Below are 27,740 nucleotides of genomic sequence, written 5' to 3' on the forward strand. Positions count from 1 at the left end.
TGCTGCTGCTTCAGTCAGTGCAGCGATAAGCACTGCGTTAACTCTCACAGTGGTCCGTTCCAAAAAGCAGGTTGATGACTTTTCTGAGTAAAAAACCTTAAATCTTCTTTCAAATATTCCCTTTTCAAACTGAAAAGTAAATAATTTCATACAGCCAATATAATACTTGACTAAAATCCATGTTCACGGCAGCAACTAACAACTGCTTTCATTGTCAATTAATTTGATGAATCAATTAACCGTTTGTTCTATCAAATGTCAAACAAACCAAACAAACTATTACTTCAAATGAAATTCAAATGTGTTGTTTTGTCTGACAAAAAGTCCAAAACTTTTAATTCCCTATGATATAACAGAGAGAAGCAGCCAATCCCCCATTTGAAAAGCTGGCGCCTGAGAATATTCTTTTAAACAACTAATCAGTTAAATGACTCAGTTCAGCTCTACTCAATAAGAAACTGGGCAGATTTTAAATTACAGTTCAGAAGGGCATGGATTGGATTTTGGACATACATGTATATTTCCTATACACTCTAAACTGTAGAAACTATTTCTCCATGTACAAAATAAGAAAAATTGATACATCCCAAAATGATTGGCAGCTGAACTTCACATATTTAACTTGATGTCACAGCTCATCATGCAGCGACTTCCTGTTTACATGGCTAAGGCTTTACACTGGATGGCACTGCAGGTGCTTTTAATGGTGAAACTTGATTGAGTAGTCATTTCAAACTGGACAGTAGTGACTAAGAAGTTCCATACAAAGGGTTTTATACACAAACTTACTGAGAAAAATGTGCAACCCAGTTCCTAATTCACTCTGCAAAATGGATGATATAGTACATGTAATAATACTGCACACTGTGGGACTGAATACTGCTGTGAAGGTGTGTGTGTCGGCTGAACGACCAACATCTATTTTCATTGGAATTTCACTCGTTCTTACCTTAAGGGTTCTCCTTTCTATTACCACATCTGGCTTCAATCAAAGTGAATAAAAACGTCTTCTCTTTTAAATTCAAAGGAAGAGAGACATCGGACCAATTTTGTGGGGACTTTGTCCCCCATCAAAGAGTTTTTACATTTTCAGCAGAGTTTTTCTGATTAGTTGGATTGTTGGTTCAGCAAATGGGCTGTCATAAAATCCTCTGGAATGGTACTGAATGTCCTTACACAATTCGACCAAGTAAAACATCAATCTCAAGTATTGAACAGAACTAAAAATACCCTTTCAGAGCAGGGTTGTGCTGCTACTCAGCTGGAGTGAACATAACAATGCAGAGATAAAGGTTTTGCAGCTATTTGGACGTACAAGAAGAAAATTGGGAGGCAAATCTCGTGGTCAGCTAAATAATTACTATTCCCATAACTGAGGCAAATGGTGAGGACCCACCATGACCAGGTGAGTAAGAAAGATAAGCCAAATTAGCCAAATGTAAATCAAACCTGGGTCTCCGACACGTTTCATAATTTAACCAAATACAACAAACAGCTCTAGAGGTTGGCAGCAGTCTCAATGTTTAACTGCCTGCCATCTGAGTGTTTTAAACAGCTCGCATTAATTCAGGAGCACATTGAATGGAAATCATCAGAGGTGTACCAGGAGATCTGACGCCGGAAGTGATCCGTGTGTTAGCTGTGGTTTGTACGAAGACGTACTGCACCGTTCAAAGCCCTCTGATTGTCAGCACACTGGACTGAGGCGCTCCAAAAAGTGCTGATGCAGCATACCTGGTAGATCCTGGCAGCAGCACTTCAAAGAGCCATGCTACTCTTTGAAACCCATCATACTTCACCCCTGTGGTTGCTTAAAGAGCCAGTGTGCTTAACAGTTTCAGTATGTTTGGCACAAACCATCAGCCCGGGTGTGGGGGGGGGGGGACTCAGGAAATTCTGTGTTTTAAGAAACAGAGTTGAGAATGAAATCAAGACAATATCTTATTAAAGCCATTTCATCGCAATATGACGCCAAACAAAGAGCTGAAGCACAAGAGAGCTTTTTGTATTGCAGGCCAGTGACAAATGGACTGATAAAGGGAGTTATGTATTTTAATTTTTTTTTAACAAAAGCTACTGTATATTCTTCCTTTTAAAGATTGGAATTACTGTCCTGAGGTAAAAAAAAAAAAAAAAATTAAAAAAAAGCTGAACGCTAAACCCAAACTAACATTTATGAAAAGTAAAAGGGAAATGTCTATAATCACAACAGTAAAATGTGATCCCTCACACTGTTAAGATTACTCAAAATGTGATTTCTGTTTCCACGGTATCATATTAAAAAAAAAGTTAGACCAAGCTGTTCATACAATTATAAATTCTATTAAAAGTCTCTTCCTGGTTTGTGGAAATAAAAACATTTTAAAAAAGGAAAAGGCCAGACATTCCTGGAATTCCCTGACAGCTCGATACATAAGGAAGGGCTGGACTGGAAAAACAGAGTCCAAGATCAGGGCCAAGCTGTCTGAAGCATTGCCACTCACATATCAACAGAAGAAGAGGAGACCATTGATGCTATGTATGAGTAATACCTTCAGTCGCCTATAGGTTTATAATCCTGGCCTGGTACCACACACCACGACCATGTGATCTCTTTCTGTCCTTGTGTTTCCTTCCTCCTCCTCTCAGAGCGGTGTGACAGGGGTGAGGAAGGAGGAATTTCAATAGGTGCAGAGGCGAGATCCTGGAGCGCTCAGACTTTGTGGGTGTTGACATTGCACCACCGCCTCCAGCACCCCTCCAACGCAGCGCTTTAAGCTGCCAGCATGCTTCACACTCTGCCGGCGCTCAGGAGCCAATTCTACTGCCACTTAGCTCCACAAAGCACAATTTAAAAGGGAAACAAAATGCCAATTTCCAGACATGCAGTTGAACTAGCCTGCCCAGAGGGGTGTTGGCACTCTGAAACCCTTTTCCAAAGACTAACACTCTTCAAGCTAAAACTTTGCCGGAGACCATTAAAAAGGTCTTTAGATTCTATTGAGTGTGACCAAGTAGTCTATCACAATTTCAGCGTCTAAAGTAAAGACTTGTATAAAGCTGACAGAAAATCCTCAGGACAGTAATTTCGATCCCAAGATGATTTTAGCTTTAGAATGAGCTATATTCACGAGCTAAAATCATCTCAGGATCGGAACAAGATGCTTTCTTAAAGTTAAACATTCAACAATAGTATTTTAGTACTTCAGGCTTCATTCACAGTCACACTGAAACATCAATGCCTCCAACATCTGTGTACATCAACACAGGAGCTTGAACTAAAGTCTGTCTGTGGAGGCACATGCTGTTTACCTTGGCACTAGCAGAACCCCATTGAGACTGTAATGCACTATTCTCTGTCTGTTGCCTCAGGGAAGGGCAAATAAATAGCACACGTGTGCACAATGGTGAAACTCGACCAAAAGTATTAGTGATGCTTTTATAAGGCAGCAAAAAGGCAGCGTGCGATCAAAGCAAAAGTGAGTCACTTTAAACTGATTTTCACATAAATGTAACGCCCATACGCATTCAAGGTGATCCTTTCCATGAGCACAAACTCCAATAAAAATCCGCAGCATATACTATTTAGAAACTGAAGTGAAACATCGGAAGGTAACGCCTAAAGGTAGTAATTAAATCCACGGTCCATCCGAGATAAGGAACAAGAGTAAAAGGTTTTTTTAGGTGCTTGAATGTTTGAGGTTTCATGTGCAGAAAGATGTATGAAGGACGGCTGTTTACAAACTCATTCGCAGAAGAGGAAATCTTTAATTAACCTTAAATTTGAATGTACGCGATGATTTTGTGACGTCACAATATGTGTGGAAATTGGCGCACATTCACCGTGAGTGGAATTTGCAGTCTGGTAGGAGGCCTCCTCCAGCAGGTAAACTTTTGGAACAATTATATATTGAGCATATTCATAGACTGTGGATTGTAAAATGAGGGAGTAGATGTAATTTGATGAATTTGTCCCTAAATAACTGAAGTTTTAGAGCCAAATTGTAAATCAAAGCAGAATACTCTGACTGAAAGTGATAAAAACGTGTCTGGGGGGGAGGAGAGAGAGAGAGAGAGAGAGAATTTTAATGACCTTGTATATGTTGCGTTTCCTTGGACTCACCTCGTGCTGCTTCCAGAGGGAACGGCTCTCATCGGCCTCTGGGTGGTGGCTGCTTTAGGGTTCAGTGTGAAACTCTCTCTGCTCAGCATCCTGTTTGCCAGGTTCAGGTTGGTCAGCTGTGGGAAGAGAGATTCAGTTTCAAATAGCTGACATTTATGTTTATACGAATGTAACATTAAACTTACTGTATTAAGTGCAGCGTCTAAAGAAATGGACGTAATGAATAAGATATGATGAATAGTGTTAAGTAGTCTTCCTCCCTACATCAGGAGCTGTGTGAAATGTACACACAGCTCATGGCACAGCTAGTCTCCACTCAGCACTAAATCCCGGTGGTCTCCTTTCCCCCTTTCCCCCTCCCCCCCTCCATCCTCAACAGAATCAGTTATCATGACTCGCCAGGCTAAACGTGTTTACAACCACATCAGCACTTTCTGTAGCAAATGCACCTCTGTACTGCTCCGTGCTACCCTGGGAATTATATTCAGTGGAATCTAATGGGAGAATTCATCACACTGCTGTGCTGATTTATTTACTTTATTTCCTCCTGTGTACTAAACGTCCAATGGGAAAATTGTAAAGCTGCCAAGGCTTGCACGACATAAAATATGGTTCGGCCTGCTGTCACACAGCTACAGCTCTGGTTTACTTATTAAGGAAGACTGGTCGTATTCTTACAAAGTGTTAGAACTAGTGTGAGACCAAAGTGTGAAGAAATTAAAACACATATGTGGACACCAATGCTGTTGGGCTGTTGGACAAAATGTAGTTTAAAATATCAAGAGACCAAAATGTGAATATACAGTAAATGTCCCATAATAGGCACAGTGACCAGTGTATGTAACTGTGCATAATGACCAATAGTCTAAGATCTGTAATGCAGGTTTGTCTAGCTGAGTATCACAAGGACATCTTATCATAATATCTTGGATATAATCATGCTGGAGGGATTCACAATCATATCAATGCACAGCTAGAGCCTCACCGATGCATCAGCCAGCAGATTTCTTTTTAAATTCAATCAGCTCATATTGGCCTGTCACAAATGAATCAGTAATGTCATACATTATATGTTGGCTGATGTAAAACTTTTTTTTTTACAGAACATAATGCAAAATGAGATGCTTTAGGTAAATTAGAAATTGTTCTATTTGTGGGTTTTTTTTAATAGTTGTTTAGTATTATAAAATTCCCAGTGAAGTGATGGCAGTATAGATGATAAACTGTAAAATATCCTGCCTCTATTACATATCTCTATTACAAGTGTCAAAAGTATTTGACAACCACACTTGAGGGATGATTGCAAAAAATGTGTGTATATACAACATATATGTACAAAGAATATGGTCCAATATATCGATGTTGGAATTTTTACTCCTTAATACCGGTATTGCATCAGTGCCAGAGCCTGTGGCGCTCTAATCACAGCCCCACAGTGAATCCACTTTATTGATGGTGACCATGCCTGGCTTTCCTCAATTTCAGTTTCTGTTTTGTATATGTGTCCTAGCATGAGAGAGTAATTACTTAAACCTAAGAGGTCAACTCTGCAACATGGTGTTGTTCATGTTTACAAAGTTCTCCATTTAGTTCAGCAAGTGATTTAATGACTTCAAATCTGAGCCCTAAAAAAAAAAAAAAACTCTGAACATACTCCTGAGCCGTTAAGTGCAAAACACTGGACTATTTTACTGTGAAAAATAAACTGCTGCCATGCCCAGGATTAACTACACACAGGAAATACAGCAAACACCACTCAGATAGACAGAATAATGTACGGTGGAAAGGAAGCCATAAAAATGCAGTCTGTGTGGTCTGGTGCCATCACAAGAAACTCTGACAGAAGAACATCCAGAGAGGGAGAGAAGGAGATGATGGAGGAGGAGGAGAAGGAGGAGGAGCAGGAGGAGGAGGGAGGAATGGTAGAGGGGCTGCCCAAGCCAAAGGCCAAACCTTGGGGTTATATACGGCAGAAGAAGGTGGTGATGGAGCCAAGGTGAAGCTGCCACTCCCCTGCTCAGTGCCAATTTGCCACATTCCTCTATTTATAAGCATCAATTACTAGAAAAAAAAACAGTGGCTGCTTGTTAAGTATCAACAGAAATCGCTCCCCCATGGTGCATCTGATAATGAGACCTCACACAGAGCCGAGGCTTGATGCGGCTCACCACTGTTTAGGCCAGCCAGCTTCAAACTCCAGCTCCAGACCCGCCCCCATTCGAGCCCCATCCCAAAGACTGCAGGGCGAGCTGAGGGCTGTGGGAGGAAGGTGCTCGGTACGAGGCAGCAGACCCTCCGGCTCCAACAGGTCTGCTGAATGAGTAAGCGGCTAGATGCCGCCAATCAGCGTGGGGTCTGAGCCAGGTTTACGCATCAACAAAGAGAACTATCAAAGACCTCACAGTGAGAGACTCCAGCACAGGGGCCAGATTCTTCTCTCTCTAGAAACATTACACAGATCAGTTTACAGCTGCTTAATAACTCCACATTCAAAGCAGTTGTAGCTGTTGACTCGGTGGGCTGGAGAAGTTAAAAGTGCAATAAACCTACGTGTTGTGTCAGCAGGTTGATGTGACCGGAGTTGGTGTAGTGGCGAGCCACCTGCTTGTCAGCCAGTTTCTGCAGGGCTGAGATGAAGGCCTGCTGGTTGGACTGGGCCTGAGCAGACAGAGAGTTTAACTCCCTGAAAGTCCCTGCTGAGTCTGACCTGAGCTTACTGGAACTGCTCCTCCGTTTGACTGAAAACAGAAAAAGCGAAAGGTGAGAACATCATAGTGAATTTGAAGCAGCAAGCAGAATGTGTAGCGGTAAGTTTACCTTGGCCTGCAGATGTTGGTCTAGAGAACTTCTGGCTTTTGATGTGCGCTGCACTCGGGATGGAGGAGGCTGTTCCAGAGCCGGATGTGGATGAGGTAAAGGACTTGATCCTTCTGAGCACCTGGGTCGATGGCCCCGTGGTCATTCTGTTCGAGCCACTGGATGTAGCCGTCCCTGTCACTCTTGTTGGCTGTGTGATCACAGGGGCGGAGGTGTATGCAGGAGGCTCAGAGAAAGTCTGAGAGAGGCAGTAGTGAGACTTCGCCAAGGACTGCGCGTAAGACGGAGGCTGAGGAGGTGGCAGTGGCGGTGGTGGCGGTGGGGGCGGTGGCGGACAGTGAAGAGGCAGCGACGCCGGAGCAGGAGGGCAGCGCTGCATGTCAATGTGCATGCAGTCCAACGTCACGGGGAAACCGGAGCAGTGCTGAGACGACTGGACATGCGACTGGCTCCTGCCGGTCATAACCGCCGCCTGTTGATCTCCGGGCAACATGCGGACATAAGACTGACTCTCACTGCTGACTTTCCCTGTGGACAGCGAGGACTCTGGAGTGCTGGAGTCCTCTTTGGCCACAGGCACAGCTGTTCACAGGAGGAAAGAAGCCAGAGCTCCCTTTATCATCAGTTAGCCATTCCTCGGCTCTGACACTCATTTATTTTCCCGCAATGAGCTCTAATCATTAGAAACTGACCTTTTTCTTCACCCCAGATGACTCAATCTTTTTCCCTTTACTCTTTTGGGGGTTTACAAATCCAAACAATTCCCATCTACTGTACTTAAAAGGTACTTAAACCAGACCTAAAGTGAACATAAAATGGGGAAAAACATAGAAGAAACTCACGTTGGGAATTCTCACAGTTGCCCAAATCTCCAGAACCATTTACTTCATGAACATGTTTCTTAATACTTCTGACTTTTGTTCCTAGGAAAACGGTGGCTGATTTGTTTTTCTGTGTGTAGAATGTCAGTACTTCCTCCAGATCGTTTTCACTGTTAATAAAAAAAAAAAGGAAAAAGACAGGAGATGTGTATAGCAGATTGAGATCACTCTGCACTCAGTAGCATATATAACTGGAACAGGAAAGAGAACAAAAGTAAGCGGGGCTCGCCAACTCACTAACCTCGCCGCGGTGATGTACTCTTGAAATACAGTGGGGTTTACACAATGCTCCTCTTTACTACTCTCCTGTTTTTTCACTATATGTTCAGTTTCCTGAAAATAAAGACAGTAGATGTCATCAGTTGAAATAAAAAGTGCAACGTCTCCCGTGTCTCATTCACCTCTAACTGTAATTCTGTGATGCAACTGACGTGTGGGAGGGGCTACCTTGTCGTAACAGTGGATGAATTCCCCTAACTGGTGGGACAGGATGCGTCTGCGATCTTGGAGCGGTAACTGCCGACTGGGCAGGACTACCTTTATGTCTTGTTGAAGGTTACTGGCTGCTCTTCTCAGGAAGCGAATCACCAGGTCCTGTGCAGACAAAAACACACGAGAAATCTTTTATTATCACTGCCCTGAATCACTGAGATGATACTGCAGTTCTTGAAGCTGCCACTGTTTTGTTTTTTTCCATTTTTTTAAACACTGGGACTTTTGAATTTAAAAGGTCTAGAGATCGGCTTAAATTTGCAGATTTTCCCCAAAGGCTTGAGGTCACTGATGATGATGATGATGATGATGATGATGATGATGATGATGTATGCCATTACAATGCAGACTTTCCAATCGGACTCAGTTTTAAAGAGTCCACGTTTTCCTTCTATGCGGCCACAAATGCCTCACACACATTTCAGCTACAGCCAGGGTACAGATGAGTAACAGAATAATAAGAAGGGAAATCTGGCATATATATACATGCAAAGGAAACAATGCTCCAGGCTATTCCACTGCCCGTCTATTTATCAGGAAAAAGAGATTTAAAAAAGCTTATAGTTGTACCATTTGGTCGTTGTCCTTGTCTGGCCAAGCTGGGATTGTGTTGGCTCTGCTCTCTGCTAACAGTCTTTGCTGGACTCGCTGCAGGTAAGAGGAAAAAGCAATCCGGGCCTGCACTTTACTGAAGAGGAGAGGAAAAGTCAGAGGAGAGAGAGAGAGAGAGAGAGAGAGAGAGAGAGAGGGGAACACCATCAAGAAGTGCACAGGTAAAACAGTAGAAAAGAATCAGATGCAACAACAGATATCTGTTAGCTCCCTTCACACTGACAGGAAAGGCTGTTTCCAGTTGCTTCCTGTGATATAGAACAAGCAGTTGGACTCATTCTATTTCCTGACATATCACCCAGGAAAAAAAAAAAAAAAAAAAAAAAAAAAAAAGCAAAGTAAACAAAAACAGGTATGTATCGCCCCTTGCAGCCAAACTTTGTTGAATCACGGCGTATCTTGTCCTGCATCACTATCAAGATGATGAAGTGTCATCGTGTCCCAGGTGAACCCGGAAGGAGCACAGTGGTTGAAAACAATGTTTTGAAAAAAAAAAAAAAAAAAAAGCTGTCAAACACAAACAATGATATGCTGTACTATAATTTACCAGCTTTGTGCACAGTCCTGGCAAGTACTGAGGAATTTCTACAAACTCAGACATGTTATTGTGATTCCTCCTCAAATGATAATTTCAGGCACACGTTTAAAATCGACAGGAGACTGCATTCTTTGTTCCATGTAAGTACAGCAGTGCAGACAGTGTATTGTATTAGTATGTCTGTTTATATACATATACATATTACTCTTAAGTCAGTTAACAGAACATGCAGGTTTTAACTGGTGCTATAACAAAAAATCATACAATTTGATTACCAAATGATTAAAGATGTGGGATCTTTTGCTGACCCATCATGAACCTGGACACGAACAAAATCTGGGGTGGCGGTTCATTTTTCCATCAAGCTCCTTCATGTGAGGAGCCATGTGCCTCATTAGAGGTTAAATGAATGGTATCATCAAAGTAACATATATATTTTTTCTTTACATAAGTATTTGGGTACAGTGTGTACTTTCAGCTCTGTGACATATAGAAGTCAGAGGCGGTGGCTTAGCCTGTGATGAATAATTAGAAAATAAAGAACAATCTGTGTTTTGACCCCTGGTTTTTCATGTGGTGGCCCAGCAACACACTAGTATTGCAAAAAAAAAAAAAAGATAATCAAAACATAAACTACTCTTTGGTAGGTGAAAGTTCATGTATCTTCTTATGAAATAGGGACAAATGGGAATCTGAAGGAGATGAAAATACAGTGAGGGAGGAAGGTGAGAGGCGCAGCCAACAGGAGCAGCAGCCCAGAATACAGACTGACCTGAGGGCCCACCCCTGCTGAAGGATGTTGAGCAGGTTGACTTTGGGTCTGGCATTGTGCATGGCTGCCTCTGAGCTGGACAGAGCCTCACTGTGGCAGCACTCCAGTGGTGTGGCCACTTGTTTTCTTTGCTCTGCTACCAAAGCCTTGTGTGAGACCGGCTCAAGAACTTGTTTCACCCCCTCTCTTTCCTTCTGAGCACACTCCTCTCCCTCCTGACTGCCGTTCTCGGTCGGGGAGGCCTTGGATTCCCTCCCTGAGGTATGCAATAGCGCAAAGGGAAGACAAATGTCAGTTGCATCACTGGCATTTTGGATAAAATACACACATACACTGGAAATAGGCTTTTTATTGTTGCTGCAATGAAATGAACTCATTCGGAGTCATATTTGGCCAACCTTCCTGTGACACAGGGGAGCTATTTATTGGAAGCAAACGTGTATTAGCGTGTGATGTTGTCCTACTTAGCTACACTCTTCTCAGTTTTAGAGAAAAAAGCAGAAGCAGAATATATCAGGCCTACCCGAGCTTTTCTTCCCTGCAGCAGAGGGATGAGTCAGGTGGTGCGGTCTCTTCTTTCGTGCCTCCAGAGACAGCAGCTTCCTCTCGTACTGGACAACATGACAGCCGTGGACCATGTCCACCTGCAGCTGCACATTCCCTTTCACATTCCTGAGTGGCACCGCAAGACACGTCAGCGCAATCGTAAGAACAACAACAGTAATGATTTATATGTATGTCATCAACAATTACAAAGCAGAGAAATGGCTGTAAATTTCGACTTTAACTGAAGCCAATTGTGAAATGTGGTTGAGTAGCTTGTCCAGAAGCTGATGTGACAGATGGTGATGGTCCAAAGCAGAGAGCATCGACAGCAAACAATGACGAAAACTGAAGTCTTGCAGCAACATCTGTAATCTGGCTATCGAACGAACATGGAAAAATCATCGATGAGCTTAGCTGGGTCACAAATCTCTGGTCAATACAGCGCAATAGTCAAAGCTGTGGTTAAAACCTGAACCCCCGTACTGATTCAAAATAACTTAAATGCAAGTTGTATTGCAATAACAAAAATGTGGTTCAGTAAAAAGGCACAGTTCATCTTTAACTGTCTTTCCCCTCTCCTGCCCCCAAAATCAACTCCACAATGCCACATGGACATCGGGCGCGCGCTGGAAAAGCTGACTGTGCTTCATCTTTTCAGCTGTTCCTCTCACCTATCCAATCGAAAGACCAAACAAACACCACGTTAGAATCCAACCGTTCCCACAAACTGATGGAGAGATTTATTCCCCCACTCCCGACCACAATGGAAATGCTTACCTTCCATGGAAAAGCTTGGTTGCCAGCATGAAGTTCATTGATGTCTTGGACTCCAGATATCCACTGAGAGAAGGAAGATAATAACCAAATTACAATAATCATGAAGCGAGGGGGCCTCCAATGAGCCTTCACCTCATTATTTGCGGCAAATGTGTTAAAAGGAGACTTCTGTGATACGACTATTAAATGCACCAATAATTTCCCAGACCGCTCAATCACATGCTTTTAAAAATGCCACAAGATCCCTGCTGCTAAGAGACCCACAGATCCAATCAAGCAACAAATCCTCGTATAGGAATATAAATAATAGGCACAAGGATTTCCTCTCTAAATACGGGCTTCAGTTGCATTTCAATATAAATTCATTGTGGGACAATTATTTGGAACATAACACACAAAAGCTCTACAAATATCTTCTGACAACAAATTGCCGATGACTCTGTAGCCGCGCAGTTCCTTCGTCTGGTGCTTCTATTAGTCACAGCCAAGTGGAGTCGTACGGTCTGGCTTTAAGGAGACGATTGCATTAATTTATGCTAATTGTCCCATGTAGCCGAGGACGGCGTCACACCCCTTTCAGACTGCAGGTGAGCTGACAGATTACCTGTAGAGCTCCCACGTATCCGCGGTGGGGAAGATCCTAACGAAACCTCCTCGTCTCTCGTACTCCTCCTTGATCCTCCTCAGAACTTTGATCTGCATTCGTGACGGAAAAACAAAACACAGTTAAAGAATTAAAAAGTTTAAGATTAAAAGAATATCACTCCCAGTCAGTGTGAAGATCTCACCTCCTCAGCAGTCAAAGTCAGAGTGCTGTCTCCTTGGCTGTGTTTAGCGCCTTGCTTGTCTTTCAACTCGTCTGTTTCTGAGTTGTGGGCTGATGTGGGCCGCTGTCGCTGAAGGAAAAGAAAAGTAGAGACAATGTCACTCAACTGTATGTCGGTACCAACTGCTTTTCCTCATTTCAACACCGGTATTAAAACAAAAAGATCAGAATGATTTATGGAAAAAACATGAACTTTTAAAACAGAATTCATCTCCATTCAAATGTATTTAATTTCCATTTTTCAATGAAAAATGTGCAAACTGCACCACAGGTGAAGCAAAAGCTTCTTTTCTTCTTTTCTCCCTGTCACAAAAAAAAAGACCTTTTTTTGTTATTCATTGGCATTCCTGGCTGTCTCCCGGCTGCATACACTACCAGTCTGTGACTGACAACTTTGGCAGGCAGTTTGGAACTCGGGCCAGAGAGCGGGGCACAACCCCGCGAGATCACATACAAAATTTGTCATCTAAATAGCAGGGGGATTATATTTAATTTGTCTGACGCGGCTGGGGGGGATACAAAGGCAGCCAAAAAGTGACACGGCCTAATCCCTCAGAAAAAGCCTCAACTGTTGCCCATAATCAGAGTAAAGGGAGGGGACAGGTTCTCCGTGGGCCCCTGGACTTCTTCAACAGCCTGCTCGACTGTTGGGTTTGATTTACATATGTCTGAGCAAAGCTTCTGACCTTTTGAGTAAAGTGGTGCATTGCAGCATTCATAGCACTTGCTTACGAGGGCCATTTCCCTAATGTAATGAGGGCGCTTTAATATACAGCATTAGGAATCGATGGGAGCCGTCTGTGTGTCTCTGTGAAAAATTGTAAAGCCACATAATCAAATAAGCAAGAAGCAGTGAGCTATTTCTTACCGGTAATGAAATAGGCATCAGGGAATTGCAAAAGGACAAGGCAGAAGAAGATTAATACGTCTGAGTCAGAACAAAACTTACCACTCTGCTGTGTGCAGTGGCTGTCGCTGCAGAAAAAGGTTTCTAATAGGTGAAGACATTGCATCAGCATTACTGTTTAGCCTTTATTAAGGCGTACACAGACAACATGCAAACCACATCAACATGCAACAATGAAACATTGTTACTGTGTATAAACAGGCCCTTTACACAATATAAGGTGGAGCACAAATCCTTCTGATTTGGTAATATCCCTCCAGCAGATGCTGCGCCAAATTATGGTGCAGTAGTCGAGTGGAGGGAGCCAAATGCATTAGTTGTTGTGGCATCATTAGGCAACAAAGCCTAGAGAGAGCATTAGTCACTTGATTAGAAATGATAAAACAATAAGCCACAGAGAGTGTAGCACTCACAAACTGATGTCACTCAAACACTGTAATTACATTAGCAGTTGTTTTGCATTACAGTGAATTTTCCATGAGGGGAAGAGAAGAGCTCAATGGCAGTGGCAGGAATGTACTGTAAGCAACACAGGGATGAAGACAAGAATGGGAAGGTTTCACAAGAAAGGGTGAATGGGTGCAGGGGTGTGTGTGTGTGTGTGTGTGTGTGTGTGTGTGTGTGTGTGTGTGTGTGTGTGTGTGTGTGTGTGTGTGTGTGTGTGTGTGTGTGCGCGCGCGCTACCTGTGTTCTCGGAGCTGCTGGGTGCCTGGGGTTCGTCGGGTCCAGGGTGACTCGGTCGGAGCGCGGCTGTCTCGACAAGGGGTCCCGGCAAACGAAGCCTGCGAGGACCCAGAAGAGTCAGAAAGGGGGTATATTAATGACATCAGGTCTTAAATATGTTCCTCATTCCCATGACCTTTTCGTATTGCATCATATCATCAATGTTTGTGCAAAGCAAAGTAGAACATGAGGGGACACGGAGGCAATAAATTGAACATCATCCTAAATTTAAATCAGTTTTTACATATTTTAGTGGGAAAAAGGACTGTTTCGGATTTGCTTTGGTGACACACTGCTGCCCAATGCAACCACAGCCCCCTGCTGGGAACCACCGACTCACGTTTCATAAAGGGATTAGACTAGATTTGACTTTATTAATCCCACAGTGGGGAAATTCGGTAAATGGTCTGACATGATACCACATTCATATCTGTACAATAAAGACAAAGCCAGAAGCTGGTTAGCTTAGCATAGCATGGAGACTGGAGATAAACTTTCTGCCAATTTGTCCCAGTGGTCACTCGCAGTATTGCAACCAAATAAATCCCCTGCATCCCTGCATAAAAGCATTCTTTTTCATATACTAAATGAATTATAATAATAGAAAAAAGAAGTTATTCTTTTAATCCATGAAGAGTTCATATTTTGTAAAAACCCTAAAAGAGCAAAGAAAAAAAAAAGGTTTTTTTAAACACTGGTTTTTGTACAGATTTATTTTTTTTTTTTTTTTTTTTTTTTAAACGTATGATGTAACTGGTGAGTTGTAGAGGTGTTGGCAGGTTGGCAGGCTACCTGTTTCCCCAATACCAGCCTTTATGCTAAACTAAGATAACTAGCAGGATTTTAGTCTTTTTGTATTTTCCAAAATGTCAAACTTCAACTTTTTAGCCAAGGAAAGATGCACATTTTCCTACAATCACAAACTGCTGAGTTTATACATCTTTACATTTTAGTGCGTCATTTGTGAATCACATTTTTCAACGAGATGTTCCCACCCTGTCAAAAAGATTTATATCTATAATCTGCTCTTTATCAATTCCCACATTCCCTTAAAGCTGATGGTGAACAGTTAAGAAAAAAAAAAAAAAAAAAAAAAAAAAAAAAGTTTATGTTGTTTCTTGTGCTCACACTTACGTAGAATTACGTCTATTGACAGCTTGGAGCTTGAGGCTATTTGTTCTGCCTCATCCAAGCCGTCAGGTAAGAATCAAGCCGCTGCCATGCTCTTGCCTAAACACAGCAATTATTATAAACACGGGCGACACGGAGCTGACGGCTTCACGCAGGCAGAAAATGAATGCTAATGGAATGCTGTCATTATTTACAGGTCTGGGATGGAGCCCAAGTGTTATCAGCCAACAGCGACTTTGTGTGATGTGCTGTGTTTTACATGCCACTGCTCATTTTCCCCAGACCCGCAGTAACGTCTCCGTCCAAAGATAACTGGCAATTTATGATTCTAGTCTTTCATTTAATGAGCCGGAGGGGAGGGTTTCAAGCCGCAACACGGCCCAGGCGAAGACGCACGCGCTTCTGTGCATGCACACGTGCACGCACACACGCACGTAATAACCATTCTTTTAATATCAATAGACCACAGGTAGACATAATGGTTCGGTGCCAGTTCAGATGGACGCCTGTTAATCAGTGAGCTCTGTGTGTGAAGGTTAAAAAAAGATAAAGCAGAGGATTACATGGAGTTACATAATCGAGAGATGTTTGTGAAGTTTTAACTTGCATCTACAAAGTCAAAGACAGTATGTGTGCACTTCAGCATGTGGTGGTGGTACCGCTTTGAGATTCTACTTGTCTTAATTTCTCAGCTCTTCTTCTTCATGAGAATTCAATAATTAAGAAGGGAGGAGACACAAGAGAGATATATCTCCTCCTCCACTTCAAACGCTGTTATTTACACAGTGATGATCTCTGCCTTGGGCCAGGCTCAATGACAACACAAAAACTAAGGCCTAGGTTGACAATTTCATCCGCAAGTCATTTAATGTTAATTGATGGAGGCTGCGGTTTCTTCTCTCAACACTGGAACGCCCATTATGAAGCCGTACAGCTATTTTCGTCAGTTTGTGCAAATTTGACTCAGGAAAACGGAGCATTAAACAATAGACGACTGTTTCCATCAGCTTTCAAGCGGCTGGTTACGAGAACTAGCAGCTCCGCCTCTGCAGTGACACTAGTAAAGAAAATAAAACATAATTGCAGCACTTTTCATTATATATCAGCTTCTCCAAAATGTTTTCCCTGATTACATAATTTTGCAATGAAAGATCTCTCAATTGTGCCTCAAGATAAATGTTTTTCCATTCGGGTCTCAAGTATGAGGAATCCAGATTTTATCTTCAAGTATAGAACATCTTAACAGTCAGTGTAAATCAGTTTTTGAGCTCTGAATATGATTGTACCCATGTTATTAAAAACTGCACTGCATTGTCATTTTTAGGTACAGAGATTATTTCAGGTGTTTACAGTCTTAGTAATATAGATCTGTATTGTTTCCATGACTTCTAATGGGATGTATTACCTCAGGTTTCTCCTTCTCTGTTAATTATGTGATGGTTAAAAATGTAACTTAAAAATAAACACCTGTAGACTTCTGAAGTAGTCTACTATTTTTATCTGCATTAATTTTGCATCCACTAGATTTAAATATCTCGCTGTAAGTACTGAATATATGTATAACCTGAGCGTCTATGAAGTTCAATCACTTCTGAAAAAGCCAAAGTTTGTTTCAGCCTGCACTCACCCACAAGTGAGAACATGTCTGCTATCATGCTGGCCTTTATCTTCAGATCCAAGGGAGCATCACTGTAAATAAAGCAGATTTTTAAAGAAGAAGTGAAACAAAGTAACAAACAGGAAAAATAACATCATATACACAAAACCATCATGAGAAGACAGATTGGTTGTGCGACCTTGACGAAAATGTTCAACTGGCTAAACACTCAGCGGGAGAACCATTTATGCTACATCACAATTGAACACTGAAAATGTGACGCCCATTTATGAACCTAAATACTTAAAGGAAGACGTTTGAGATCGAGATGGCCGACTGATCGGAATGTTTTCGGGGAGAGATTCTCCTGAAACAACAAACAAGAGAATTAAATCATTGAGTCACTCACCAGGCCAGGGAGGGAGAGAGGTTCACCTCTAACAACCAGGGTTTGAGGTTGGAGTCGATGAGCACATCAAAACCATACAGTTCTACAGAGGGGAACACAAAATGAATCAAAAGGTTTTCACCGCAGACGGGGAAGTCAGCAGAGACAGACAGGATTAAAAAAAAAAGATCTGCTCGGTGAAAATGTAGGATGGAGGGTATCAAAGTCAGAGTTTTATCGTAGCCTCATCATGTGGCATTTGCCTGTAGGGCTTATGTCTTTCTGCTATTGATTACACACATGCTGTGAACCCAATCGCTCAAGGAAGAAACATTCACCGATGCCTGCTACCGAGGGACCGGCTCAATTACATTAACTAAGTTTTCATCTGTTTTGAGGCTGCTCACGTTAGACTGAAGATCCAAATAAAAAATTTAAAAAAGTGTGGCTGTGAAGATTTTAATTGATAATCGGTAATTATCTCATGAGTGGGATGATGAACAGGTCTGCATATTGTCTCTGCACATAAACAAGAAGGATGGTACCCTACCAGAAAAAACATGAACCCCATCATGAGTTAGTATCTTGTCCAACTGGAAAAATAAATCCACGCTATAAAGCTGGGAATATAACGGCGTGTCCTGAGTAGCAAAACCCAGGGAATTAGAAAGCCTGAGGCAATACAGTGTATATATTTCACTGCAGTAACAGCTTAGCATTGAGTGACACAATAAAAGTCTTTTACAAAGTGGTCAGGAAGTTCCCCGTGTAGAAATTCATCCTTTCTATCCCCATTTTCTCTCTTATTTCACGGACTAATATACGGCTCACTCTGGCCTATGTGCTATATGAAAGCCCTCGCAGCGCTCTGGGGAGTGTCACCCTGCAAGCCAACGACCCGCCGGCCCCAGCAGCGGCGTGCAGGGAAACCACAGTATTTTACAGGGAGAGGGTGAAGCCCAGCCAAATAGTTCGAGGGAAAAATCCTTCTAATGGCACTTCAAAGAACAGACTGTGTTAAGAATAGGCCGAGGGGGGTTGGAGGTTTCAAAGCTGCCATAACCAGCACTGTTTGTTCTAGCAGCTCAGGTCAATGCTGGTGTTAAGCACACAAAAAGCCAGCGTGACGGCGAGCAGTACTGCACTTAATATCACTGATAAAAACTGAGCAGTGCTAGTTTACGTTATGAGTTAACGTTACTTAATGTAGTTAAAACTCAGTAGAAGTTTTACTCATTTTCATGGACATGCAGATCTTTTATGTCTTTATTAATGTTCTGTTTATTTTCATTTAACATTGAAATTGATTTGTATTTGAGGGCAGATCCTACAAGTTTATTTAGTGAGTGATAAAACGATTATAGCAGCTGATGTGAATACTGATTTGGCAAAAATAGGACAAACACACCTGTTACGTGTTGCATGTAATGGATACGTTATTCTGTCTAATATAAAGCTGCCTGCTTCGTTCACTTCAAGAATGAACTAGAAATATGTCATCAGCATACCGTTTATCAGAGAAACTGATCTGCTGTGGTCAAATAGACACAAGATGTTAAACTCAAACTGTGTCTGAATTTACATGGTACTTGTGTCATTTATTAACAGTGTTGGTTTGGGCACCATGTGTTATTGAAATAGCTGAGTACACAATGAGCGGAGCTGCAGTTCTCAAGCATTTCTTTACCTGGGGGCAGTATTTTATGTTACATTAATCCGTTATTTACATTGTTAAATTGGCACAGTAAAAGTTTTAATATAAACAAACTATGGCATGAAAAACTTCCAGCTGTTGTCAGGGCGCCAAAGTATTTTCATTGAGAAACACCGCTCACCTAACAGTGCAGCATACACATGTTCCTTTGATTGCAAAACTGGCTCTACTTATGTTTTCATTTTCTGTATTAAGAAAATGTGGAGAAAATCCCCACTGGATTTTGCTCAGAATAAATCATTGGGCTACTGCATATCACACACGTGGGGAGTTCAAGTTATGGTGTCAAGGGTCCAAATTGGTATAACTGCAAAATGTATTTTCATGATGGAACAGAACAACGTTTGCCATACATGCATGACCCAAGAGCTGCAACACAAGCTGCCACTGCCATTTTTGACTTCTTTAACTTCTGAGGATGGACTGGACCCCCACTGCTAAACACTGCTCGCTTAAGCAGAGCACTAGGATTTTATTTTCCACTTGCTGGCGGAACCCCATCCTATCCACTTTTGTAGAAAAACACACCCAGATTGAGACTAAAAGAAGGATGGAGAGAAAATGTGTGTGTGTGTGTGTGTGTGTGTGTGTGTGTGTGTGTGTGTGTGTGTGTGTGTGTGTGTGTGTGTGTGTCATAAAACATTAAGCATTAGTTTTGGGGAACAGACCGCTGGAATAAATGGGTTTGAGCCTGCAGTGCCTCATCAGTGGCACCACAACAACAGGGGAAAATGGGGAGGTGTTACACCACCTCACCAGCCCTCGACAAGCAGGCTCCATGTGCCGCGAATTTTCCCCCAATTAGGAGCAGACGCCGCTCCTGCCCCACGAGCCTGCCGAGCCGCTCACTGTTAGACACGTTTGTTCTGCGGCTCGACCGCTGCCGGGTGGGGTGAGGGGGTTGTGTGGGGGGGGGAGAGGGGAGGAGCACTTTTAAAACGCGCCCACAGAGAGCCCACAACAAGCATCACAGACAAGGAGGCGAGAGGCGGCGAACATCCACATCACACCCATTAAAGAGGGAGGGAGAGACTCAACTGTGACAGAGAAAAGAGATGATGAAGAGCAGTTGTTTTTTTGTTTTTTTTTATGTTATTGGATGGGTGCTGCTGGAAAATTCACCACAACAGACAAACGCCCTCAAAACAATGATCTCCCCACCCTGGCCATGCAGCCTGTTGGCCCACGATAACAACAGCGACATGAAGTATTCTCTTCATGTGTTTTCTTCAGAGACAACTAAATTACTTTTGCATCAATGTGAGATAAATTATCGCTGCTGAACTGTTTCACTGCTGTTGCAAGGAGCCCAACAGAGCCACAATTGTGAAAACACTCCCGAGGACAACAAATTAAAGTTGCAGTTAACACTCTGTAGCCATATTGTGATAGTGAGACCCAAAGCATTAATCATTCTTAAAAACACCCAGTTCTACAGCAGCTCCACTGTCATCACAGGGATACAAACACTGTGCCGCAGCGAAGTGTGGGAGTATCTGACAAATGTAAAACAGCGAGAGTGGTTCACAGACAGGAGATCCAACCACACTCAGCACTTAATGAGGGACATTCAGTGGAACACAGGACCAGTAAGTGGAATGTTTTGTGTGTAATAAAATAGGCCTTTGGCTTGGCTAATCAGATCTTAGTCAAAACATCTCGTAATCAGCATCTCTCAGCAAAAAAGCCTGTCCATTAATCACACGGCAGCGGTAAGGAGCTGCATGGGTGGCATTTTCTCCCCGCAGACACACACACGCACACACACACTTCTTACAATGTAAAACGAAAAATCTGTTGTTTTTATTTCTTCCCACATGAGACATTACGGAGCTATAAAAAGATTTTGTTACAGTATGCCCGTTTAGATACACCGTGCAATTTGAGCAAAGGGAAGAAATCCCATTTGAAAACAATAAACATTGTATTAAAGCCATTAATAGACATTAAAATGGCAGGGAACAATTTGCAGTAAATTAAGATTATAATGTGCTTTATGGTCTTGCATGGCTCCCTTCCAGACAAGCCAGAGACTGTATAAAAACTCGAAACAATGGCTGCTTTTAATCGGCCCACTCGCTGCAGCTAACACGCATGTATTTGCTGCCATGCGTTCTGCCTCTTTACCTGTTTACTATTACTGGCAGCTGCTGAGGCCGATGAAGAAAGCTGAGTGTATTGTAGGTTGTGGAGTGGGAAAGTGTAGTCATGATAAGTGCAAGAGGAGGAGGAGGAGGAGGAGGAAGGGAGCTGACGCCAGCTGACTGAATATGACTCCCAGGAGATTTGGATGGGTTTTATTTAAGGGATGAGAAAGAAAAAAAAACACACAAAGACACTCAACTGGACCCCCTGAAGACACATATGTTTGTAAAAGTCATGCTTTCCACTGGTTCCTACATGCTGGTCCCCGCATTCATACCGTACTCACACACTGAGAGGGAGTTTGCATGCAATATGACCACACCGGTAGATACAGATCACCAGAAAGAGGATGAGGGTGGTCCTCTGGAACCGTCAGTGTCTGTCTTTGGAAACCTAATCCCAAAGACAGAGTATGAATGGCGTAATTAAGTTGCTTGGGGCCATCTGAAGACAACAAAATTACACTAAAGTCAACAGTAAACTGATACGGCTGAGGTAAGATAATGGGCATGTTCACGGCAGACCGCGCTGTATTATGTGTCCTCGTCAAAGGTGCACAACCTAATTGCTTTTGTTTTATCGGCCTGAGCATTAAATGGGATTCAGTTTCTACACTGCTCAACCAACACGGATGTAAAACACCCTTTAATAGTCTTAAAGCTGAAGGATGTTTCAGGTTTTTTTTATTAATTTCAGATTAGAGCATGAAGAAAAAAAGGGAAAACTAAAATAATATGTGTTTCTATATCTGTTGACACATGCTAAGACTTGGACATTTGTGACACAGATACAGGGATGTGTATGAACAAATATTTTACATAAAGGCACACCTGAAAGAAATAATGAATGAAAATAGTAGCAAACTTGTTTTTCCATTCGTGTTTTTCTCTCTGACATCAAAGATATGTGTCATCTGGTTGTTTATGCATGTCTGTCAGGTGTGTATGAGAGCCAGGTTGAGACTTGGTAAGCCACATTTCCCTGTAAATACCTGCATGGTCAACATTCACACCCCGGGTTCATGCGGTTTCCCAACCTGGCGGTGATGCTCAGGGTGCAGATAGCATCTTTATGCAGGCGAATGTCTGCCGGTGAGTCCATGCTGCTACGCGCCTACTGCAGCCCAAACAACCACCAATCGGGGGTCTATTACGTCTAGAGAAGTCTGGCAACAACTGCAAAGCCCTTTATTTTTTGAATATGCAAGAGGTGAAAGAGAGTGTGAGCAGGAGAGGGAGAATTATAAACAAACACAACCAGCAAGAGAAAAGGAAAAGAGGGTGAAAGAGAGGCAGTGGTGCTGATGGAGGCTAGGCCAGCGTGCTCGCTTTCAAACCCCAAAATCTCAGAAAGACTGCCAGACACGGAGAAACAAGCGCATACAATTAGTGCCAACACTAACATGGGTAATGGCTCCAAAATGGAGTTCACACGAGCCCGCTGCTCTGGGCAAGACTAGCCAAGAAAACAGTCAGCCTAAATCAGGCGGACCTGAATGGCAACAGAGGAGAGGAAGCAAATTCCTGCTTCAGTCAACAGGCCCTCTGCGACCCGGCAGCCAGTCAGAGGGCAGCAACAAGCAGGAAGGCTCCACATTGAGGAATGACTGTCTACCAGCTGAGCATGGCTCAGAGGACAAATAGCATGGAGGAACCGCCGGACAATGAATGTGAAACTGAAAGGAAACGTGAGGGGTGTGATAATGTTTATGACGAAGTGTGTGTGTGTTTCTGCACTGTGAGCAAAAACAGTTCTGGAGAGTTTCACTTTGTTGTCCTGAATAATTTGTACCGATGCCCTTCACATTCACACTGGCCCTGTGCAAGTGCCCCAACCGGCTTATGATTCTATCAAAGGATGTGGGTGGTGGACTAGATTGTAATAACTGTGGTTAAAAATATATATTAAAAAGAACATGAAATGATTACCAAAGCAATTTGTCTTGTGAGGAACAAATGTCTTGCAGGCGGTGCCTATCTGCAGCTCAGCACTCAGCACAGCTTTAATGATGAGGTCCTCCACTTGTCTCATCAGCACTGGAACAGACAAAACAGAAAGGACATCCTATCTTTTTTTTTCTTTATAACTATGAACCATCACTGGACAAACCATATGAATTTCACATGTGCAAAAACACATGTGACAACATGACACGTGATTGTGCACATGTGAAACATGTATTTTGCCCCATGGGAAACATGTGGTAAACATTTGTCATACTTCAGATCAAATATGTCTCATGTGTAAAACATGGGGAACTGGAAGGAAAGGTCCTCTGAAAAGTACGACGGAGTATTAGGGCCACGTCAAGAAAATGAGAGGAGGAAGATTTTATTAAATTTTTTATGGCTTTCAAGAAAAAAGTTGAAATGTTGTGAATAAAGATCCTCCACCATCAGATCAAGCCAGCAGAGTGACTGAATGTCATGCCAGCTGCCAGAGTGTGTCTGAAGAGGTGCAACTGTATTCCTGACATTTCAACTTCATTATTAACATTTCTTCATTTTTCTCGACTTTTCCACTCGATTCTAGACATTTCAACTTTTTTCTTAAAAGAAAAATTTCAAAAAAAAGTCCTCAATTTTTTTTTCCTTAATGTGGCCCTGTGTATAAAATACTTTGTAAGATTTTATAAAAACTGACTCTTTCACAGATAAAAAAAAATCAAGCAGAGGTTGAGAAGTGAAATGTTCTATCATCTTTGCATGGATGACAAAATAAAAAAAGAAGGTGAAGGTTTGACTCACATGTGGTGTCCTTTCCCTCCTGCTTCAAATACCTCAACACTGCACTCATACTCCATTTGTTCCCATAATCCTCAACTTCAGGGTCATCGCAGCTGAAAAGGAAGAAATGCACTTCAAACAGTGGAGCTGTAATAAATGGATGAGTCAGTGGGCTTTCCCGTAACAGCACCACACGTTGGATGTATGCTGGTCGGTGACGAGGCTCACCTGACATAATCACTGCTCTTTTTGTTCACGCTGTAGTTGGTGAGATGCATGAATGTGTTCTTGATGCTCTTTGAAGTCCGGTCATACTTGACTGTGGCAAATCTGTGGACAAGCGGCGTTTGTTTATGCAAGAAAAGAAATCGATATACCCATCATCCAACAGTTTTACTACATATCTATGTGCCATAACGTCCACATTCATAATGCTGACACTTGACTGAATAACAGGGGCACTCTGAGGAGCGATTCGTTCCTGGCAGTGTTCGAGAGGAGTGGATGCCACATGTGCAATAATGAGAATTCCTTGGCACGCACCATGTACCTGAATACCAACACAAGCAAAGGAATGTCAGGAGATAAAAGTGGGGATTCGGGATTTGGCCATGATTTATTGCTCACACTTGATAATGAAGCCAGCAAATTGAGGGGCAGTGGCACTGTGTTTCCAGCGAGAGCGCATACCTCTATCAGAGCCAGTCATTCTATAAATCATCTACCATCTCCTGACCTCCCTGTGTCTGATGATAGCCTCTAGTTGGTTTAATAAATTATTCTGGCTCTGAACACCCAGACACAATAAATATAGTGCAACAACTGTAAAGTCATCATAAAAGATGATATTTCAGCAATGACACAATCAGCTACATTTGATTAGCACATCCTAAAGCTGAAACAATGGAGCGCTTTGTTTCAGAGTCCCCGACACAGCACACGCTGCACAGCAGTTAGTCTGGAAAGTTCAGGCTGCCCTCTTCTGGGCACTGAACGAACACCAGCCGATGTGTCTCGGGAGGTTCATGATGGATTTATGAGCAGATCACTAAAAAATGTCCCAAGATTATTAAAACACAGAGCTTAAATGATCATGATAAAAAAACCAGCACATTACATACACTTCACAATCCCATGTGGAAGGTACATGTGTGGACAATTGTTCAATGGTCTTTACTAAATTTACTCTTAACATCTCCCCTCCAAAATGCAAAGAAATTAATAAAACACATCATAGTTCATCTCAAAACCAATTAAATCTACTACAACACAAATAAATGCTGCTTCACAAGAGGAACAAATAGTTTTTCCAGTTTCTCTCAGCCTTATTTGGATTATTTGTTAAGTAACAGGAATATGGTATGCACTTTATTTTTGTCATCTTTTGTGTGGCTCATTTTCAGAGTAACACTAAAACATACCAATTCAAACTCCAGTAAGTGGTACAGAAATGATACAGTACACTGTGCGTATAAAGATCTACTAATGACTGTACATACACATATGTCACGTATATAGCAATGCTCATAAACCCTCTCTCCTCTAATCCACACCACACCTTCAGTGTTCTCATGTAAAACAGCTGGAAACACCGTTCAGTCCTGATACAACCCCGACATCCATCTAAGCATTCAGCATTTATGGCATCCAGAGGAATTTTACATCTCTTTGTAGTTCTTCTTTGTAGTTTGGTTGAACAAGGAGTAAAATGAGGAAGAAAGGCCACCTGTGTTTCTTTATCTGGTTCCAATAGTTATTTTAACACCTTTGAGTAAAGCATGAACTTGTTGATTTTAAATATATTTTTACACACGTAGAAATGTAGGTAATTGCTTTATAATTACATTTTGTGGTAGATGATGTAAACAACTTGTATTTCAGAAAGAGAAAGAGAAGGCACTTGTGTCAACAGATATAACTTGTGAGAGAAGAAAAATATGGGAACTGGGGTCAGTTTGCCTCCATATGTACAGTTTCCTCAACATAGACTACCAACAAACAAAATGTCAGAAGAGTTTCTGAAAAAATATTCATACTATGGTCTTAAAATCGTCCCTGTGTGACATAAAGCATCGCCTACAGGACTTCACCACAGTTAAACAGGGATGCTTGTTTTTTACCAGGTTGCCCTGAATTTCTTAGTATGATATATCAAATAAGATGAGACAGGCCTACTTCTAATTTTAGATTTTCTATTTAAATGATGGAGGAACCTAAAACTGCACGACTTTATGTTATATATATCTTATTTCGATAGAAGTTAAACCAGAAAACAAACCTAAACTGTAACACAGCAGCATTGGGAGTTCCTTCGTGTCGCCTATAAGTGATCACTGAGCATTAATCATTCAAAGCCTCCACACACTTACCTGGCCAGGCCCTCCTCATACACATAGATGAGGAGTGGATCGTATGATGTCACCAACACGTACAAACGGACATCGAACTTGAACTCTACAAAAACAAAAAAAAATTAGGGAAAATCAGTGTAAATGAGTCCAAGTATGATTTACATACAAAGCATAACAGTATCTGCAGCAACTCACCGTCAATCAACAGCGGGTTATTAATATAGCGGGACACCAAGATGTTTTCATCCATTGAAATCTGATTTGGCTAGAGATGAAAAACAGAGCAAATAAGAGACAATATGATGAAGACACAATGAAAAAAAAGATACAGGCAGCGTTTTATCATATGTTAAAGCTATAATGTCCCTACTTAATTCATAAAGAGTGGCATCATTATTATTATTGTATTATTACTCATTTCCAAACAGCTTGCATGACACTGCACTTAACCATAAACATCAAAGAATAATAAAATGAAGAAAAAGTTTCAGTGACGCTGGCCACAGAAGGTCAACCTTCAATAACAGCCTATAAAAACACAATCTGCTGGTGGGAGATGGGTCATTTATGAGGTTGAAATGTGTTGCAGGTGGCGAAGTTGAGAAGACACGGGGAGGGAGGGAGGGAGGGAGGAAGAGGGGGAGGGGGGGCGGAGTAACCTCAGTGCTGGCCACAGTTCAGAGAAAATCCAACCCAAAAAATATGAACGTATTTCTTTCTTCTCTCCAAAATATCGCTCTGACATTCTTTCCACTGTTTCATAAAAATGCCTGAGAAGAAGAGGAATCGTGCATCTGTTTTCCAAGAGTGAGAACCTTGTTGAGCTCCTCCAAGACCCAGGGCCCTTGGAAGTGTGTGATTTACTCCCCGAAGCTTATTAATGCTTGCTTGATACTTATTTCGAAGACAGCTGTATCACATACACACACACACACACACACACACACACACACACACACACACACACAGAAAACATCTGGCCAAGTGACTGTTGGAGTTCACACAGTAACTTTTTATGTCAGTATGCTTACAGCTAACTCCCATTTTCCATTAATGTGAATCAGTGCTAACACACGAATTAGAAAGATTTTTTTTTTGACACACAAACAAAAAAGCTGATTGACACTGTCGTTATTATTGTTTAGCTTAGCTTAGCATAAAGATGGGCCGTTTTCTCTGTTTCCAGTGCAAACCTATGCTATGCTAACCTCAGTCTTGGTATAAACCTCCACTTGCATATCATTTAAATTTTTAGGTTTTTTTTAGCTTCTGTGCATGTACTCGTAGACAAAGAAAGGAAATGTGTTGTTTCAGTTTCTCATGCTTTGTGCTGTTTTACCTGCAATGAGGCAAAGCAGCTTTATAAAACAGTAACCCCCAAAAAAAGACAGTTTTTGAGTGAATAAATTTCCCTGTCTGTGGAAACACAGAGTCCATTCACTGCAACCTCAAACACAGGTTCATTTTATTCTGAAAGGGGTGTTAGAGCAGTGCTTCCCAAACCTGGGGTCGAGACCCCCCCACTGTGTCCACAGCAAAACTGAGAGGTCACACACAAGGTAAGAGAAGCAAAAATGTTATATCGCTACTCAAAGTTATGTTTGAGCTTCAAGGTTTATTCTTAACTTTTACACTGAGGACATAAACCAGTGGACGTGGAAATCGTTCATTTTTAAAAGGTTCAGAAGCCAAAAG

General features: G+C 42.0%; 1 protein-coding gene across 4 annotated transcripts in view; it reads right to left on the reverse strand.

Moving 5' to 3' along the window:
• Positions 1 to 27,740, reverse strand: part of ttll5 (tubulin tyrosine ligase-like family, member 5) — a 45,816-nt gene that overhangs the window by 13,992 nt on the left and 4,084 nt on the right. For 2 of the 4 annotated variants that reach the window (XM_069152095.1, XM_069152094.1), the window contains exons 7-27: positions 26,241 to 26,310; positions 26,064 to 26,148; positions 23,923 to 24,024; positions 23,716 to 23,807; positions 22,897 to 23,004; positions 17,131 to 17,212; positions 16,752 to 16,813; positions 13,955 to 14,052; positions 13,313 to 13,354; positions 12,326 to 12,433; positions 12,142 to 12,233; positions 11,538 to 11,600; positions 10,738 to 10,886; positions 10,215 to 10,470; positions 8,863 to 8,980; positions 8,248 to 8,394; positions 8,042 to 8,133; positions 7,762 to 7,910; positions 6,920 to 7,501; positions 6,653 to 6,840; positions 4,103 to 4,218 (exon numbers count right to left, since the gene is read on the reverse strand). In XM_069152095.1, the coding sequence (XP_069008196.1) occupies positions 4,103 to 4,218; positions 6,653 to 6,840; positions 6,920 to 7,501; positions 7,762 to 7,910; positions 8,042 to 8,133; positions 8,248 to 8,394; positions 8,863 to 8,980; positions 10,215 to 10,470; positions 10,738 to 10,886; positions 11,538 to 11,600; positions 12,142 to 12,233; positions 12,326 to 12,433; positions 13,313 to 13,354; positions 13,955 to 14,052; positions 16,752 to 16,813; positions 17,131 to 17,212; positions 22,897 to 23,004; positions 23,716 to 23,807; positions 23,923 to 24,024; positions 26,064 to 26,148; positions 26,241 to 26,310 (2,801 nt within the window). The remainder of the gene's footprint in view (positions 1 to 4,102; positions 4,219 to 6,652; positions 6,841 to 6,919; positions 7,502 to 7,761; positions 7,911 to 8,041; positions 8,134 to 8,247; positions 8,395 to 8,862; positions 8,981 to 10,214; positions 10,471 to 10,737; positions 10,887 to 11,537; positions 11,601 to 12,141; positions 12,234 to 12,325; positions 12,434 to 13,312; positions 13,355 to 13,954; positions 14,053 to 16,751; positions 16,814 to 17,130; positions 17,213 to 22,896; positions 23,005 to 23,715; positions 23,808 to 23,922; positions 24,025 to 26,063; positions 26,149 to 26,240; positions 26,311 to 27,740) is intronic. The other 2 variants (XM_069152097.1, XM_069152096.1) reach the window with 2 other exon arrangements.

Source organism: Embiotoca jacksoni, unplaced genomic scaffold, assembly GCF_022577435.1.
Source record: "Embiotoca jacksoni isolate LCO1_2020_lvr unplaced genomic scaffold, fEmbJac1.0.p SCAF_18, whole genome shotgun sequence".
In the NCBI taxonomy this organism is placed as follows: domain Eukaryota; kingdom Metazoa; phylum Chordata; class Actinopteri; family Embiotocidae; genus Embiotoca; species Embiotoca jacksoni.